At 41.8% G+C, this 3,321-nt stretch overlaps 1 protein-coding gene across 23 annotated transcripts in view; it reads left to right on the plus strand.

The window, feature by feature from the left end:
• Positions 1–3,083, plus strand: part of celf2 (cugbp, Elav-like family member 2) — a 234,019-nt gene extending 230,936 nt beyond the window's left edge. For all 23 annotated transcript variants that reach the window (XM_032505261.1, XM_032505258.1, XM_032505247.1 and 20 more), the window contains 2 exons: positions 484–656; positions 2,816–3,083. In XM_032505261.1, the coding sequence (XP_032361152.1) occupies positions 484–611 (128 nt within the window). In that variant the 3' untranslated portion in view covers positions 612–656; positions 2,816–3,083. The remainder of the gene's footprint in view (positions 1–483; positions 657–2,815) is intronic.
• Positions 3,084–3,321: the final 238 nt, after the last annotated feature.

A 3,321-nucleotide genomic window follows, 5' to 3' on the forward strand; every position in this document is an offset into this window, starting at 1 on the left:
AGTCCCCATACAGACCAAAGCATGTTGGTAGACTGCTACCACGGTGTTCTTGAGCAAGGCACTGAACCCCCAACTTCTCAGGGCGCCGTACCATGGACAGCCCCCCCCCCCCCACTCTGACATCTCTCCATTAGAGCATGTATAGGTACTGAGCATGTGTGTGTAATTCAGGCCTGTGTGTAATCTGTATAATAATAGAGTGAAACATTGTAATTTCCCCTTGCAGGATTAGTAGTAAGTATAAAATTAAATTACTAGCTAAGCCTAGCAGACACCTTACCTTACATTTACTCATGAAACTATACCAACTGTTTTCAACCAAATCTAAACCACATTTTTAACAACAATTAAACGGTTTTTAAAACGCACCCTTTTGCAAGTTTAATGCCAAGTGGAAAACAGACCCGTGCGCCACGTTGTCACGATCTTCTGCTCCATTTCCTTTTTGTCCGCCAACTGTTCCCTTGTCTCTGGTCCCTGCAGGCTTCGTCAGCTATGACAATCCCGTGTCGGCACAGGCGGCCATCCAGGCCATGAACGGCTTTCAGATCGGCATGAAGCGGCTGAAGGTGCAGCTGAAGCGCTCCAAGAACGACAGCAAACCGTACTGATCTTAGCACTAGGGTCTATCTGCTCCCCATGTTAGCACTGCTAGGGTAAGTCCCCTCCCCACCCCCTCCCCTCCCCCCCCCCTCCTAAAACGGTGAAAATGACAACAACAACAAAAAATAGCAAACCGAGCCACGACCTCTCTACACAGGGACAGGGGGGGGGGGGGGGGTGAAGTGAGGGAAGGGAGGGATGTGGAGGGGGGGGGGTAATAAACCCACAACCACCTTGAGAGACACACCGCGCCTTGTTTCTTTTTTAATTTAAATTTTTTTTGTTACTCTTGCTTTTTTGAAGATTCTTTACATTAGCTTTCAAGAATTTGTATTATTTATTACAATTTCTATTCTTTTTTTCTTTTCTTTTTTTACTCACATGAACACTTCCATTACCGCCATTACTTTGTGCAATTTTTCTTTTCTTTTCTTTTTTTTTTCACAATGGAAGGAAGTAGCTATCTTGGGGAGCTCTTTGTTTCAAAGTTATTATTTTTTTTTTATTATTTCTCTGTGATTATTTATACATTTTTGAGGACTAGTTAGAGTCAGAACCGAGGTAAAGACAAAGGAGCCATGATGATTTTTTTCTTTAATTTTTTTTTTTTTGATTCTTTTTTATGACGCGCACGCCAATATGCACATTCGACCTTTGACCTCCGCGGTGTTGGTTCGCAGGCCGCCGCTGCTTCTCCCAAAACCCCCTCTACGCCTGCTGGCAACCCGCGAGCAAAGGCTGCAAAACTCTAGTGGCCTCTTTACATTCTAGTTCCGCTCCACCACCGCAAGAAGAAAAGAAAAAAATTACCCTCCAAATACGGCTTATTATTCATGTGCAAATTTTCAAAAACTTTTAGTTTTTTGTTTTATTTCTCAGAAGGTGACAAAAAGAATAGCAACTAGTTCTCTGGTTCAGATCACATTGGTCTTTGTCGGGAAAAGGGATATCACAGCATGTAGGACATTTTTCAAAAATAACAATTTGATGGAAGGCTATAATGATAATAATTTTAATGGTAGAAAATAGTTTATGGGTGGTAGCTGAAAATACTTGATGTTTGTTGAAAGATTTAAAAAAAAAAAAAAAGAAAATGAAAAGAAGTAATTCAAAAGTAAAGAAAGCCACAGGCCTGTAAATTTTATTTGTAAAAAAAGCAGTTCTATTTTTCTACGACATTTTTACTGCCTCAGACGAAGATAAAAAAAAAAGGATTTTATTTATTGCCTATCATTAAGTTATTGGACTCCTATAAAGTATACAGCATCGTTAAAGTAGACCCCCCCTTTTGTGGAGAAGTCTCGTTGAACTGGGTTCTCCGATGTGTTTCATGTTTTTTCAGCGCAGAAACCACAATCACAACTCCGCCGCCATTCCATCCGCCCCCCCCCCTCCTTCCCCTCCCCTCCCCCCGCCCTTCCACATGTGTGATTTATTCAATCGCACATCTCCTGTGCTGTTCATGCGTCCTTCCATCCATCCATACATCCATCCATACATCTCTCTCTTTTCCCTCCTCTCTCCATCCGTAGTGGTACTACTTCTTTACTTGTCCAACTTTCTCCCTTTTTTACCTCCTCGCGTTTTCACTTATTTTTATTTTTTTTATTTTTTTTGTTAAGTGTTTGCGTTTTTTGCTTGTCTGTAGGCCCCCACCCCACCCCACCCACCCTACCCCACCCCACCCAACCTGTCAAAATCTTTGTAAATTCAAAAAACAAATTGAAACACCCCCTACCCTTCTTCTCCCCCCCATCCCCCCCATCCCCCCATCCCCCAAACAAAAACAAAATGATTATTTCTCCCAAATGACAACACCATCTGGGATCTGATGGATAATGCTTTGGGTGCTGTGTTTCCTGTGTGTGTTTGTGTGTGTGTGTGTGGTGTGTGTGTGGGTGTTTGTTTTGCTTGTGCGCGTGCTTCGTTGCCCTTAAGTATAGATCTATAACATTATATAGCATTTTTAAAAAGCAAAACAAAATCCTAGCTAAAAAATTGCCAATGAAATCAGTGAGTGGTGTTGCTGTCCTACCGGTTGCATTGTTGTTGTTGTTGTTGTTGTTGTTGTTGTTTGTTGTTGTTGTTGTTGTTGTTTCTCCTGATTTTTTTTACAACAACAAAAAAAAAAGAAAATGCTGAAGTGGTGTGGTGCTCTGGCTCTCTGTGTGTAACTCTCTCCTCTCCCCTGTTTTTTCTTTCCCCCTTTTAGAACAACCCATCTCCATGCCTGTTAGCTCATCGTTTTAGCATGTTCTCCGTGGCGTCCAAACAAACAAAAACTTGAAACAAAACAAATCCCCCGCCAAAAAAACGACAAAAAAGTCCACGTCCTCTTCCTCCTCTCCTCCTCCTCTCGTCCTCCCCCGTCATTGTTTTTTCTGATGTCTTTTCCGAGCTCACCTGATCTAACCTGGTCCTCCTCCTCCTCCTCCTCCTCCTCCTCCTCCTCCTCCTCCCCCGCCGCCTACTGACCTTGAACTTTTAGCTTTTTTGGATTTTTTTTTTTTTTTTTTTTTTTTTTTGCTGAGACCTCATTTAGATCTGTTTTCCAGCAAGGGTTTTTAGGGAGGCGACAAACAGAACAAAAAAAAGGGGGGGGGGGGATGGGTACGAAAATGAATCAATGTGAAAAAGATATAAAGCTGCATTCATATGACATATTACAAGAACTGAGATTTTTTGGAAAAACAACAACAAATGTTCTTTTTCTTTTTT

The sequence above is a fragment of the Etheostoma spectabile genome, chromosome 23 (genome assembly GCF_008692095.1).
Source record: "Etheostoma spectabile isolate EspeVRDwgs_2016 chromosome 23, UIUC_Espe_1.0, whole genome shotgun sequence".
Lineage (NCBI taxonomy): Eukaryota > Metazoa > Chordata > Actinopteri > Perciformes > Percidae > Etheostoma > Etheostoma spectabile.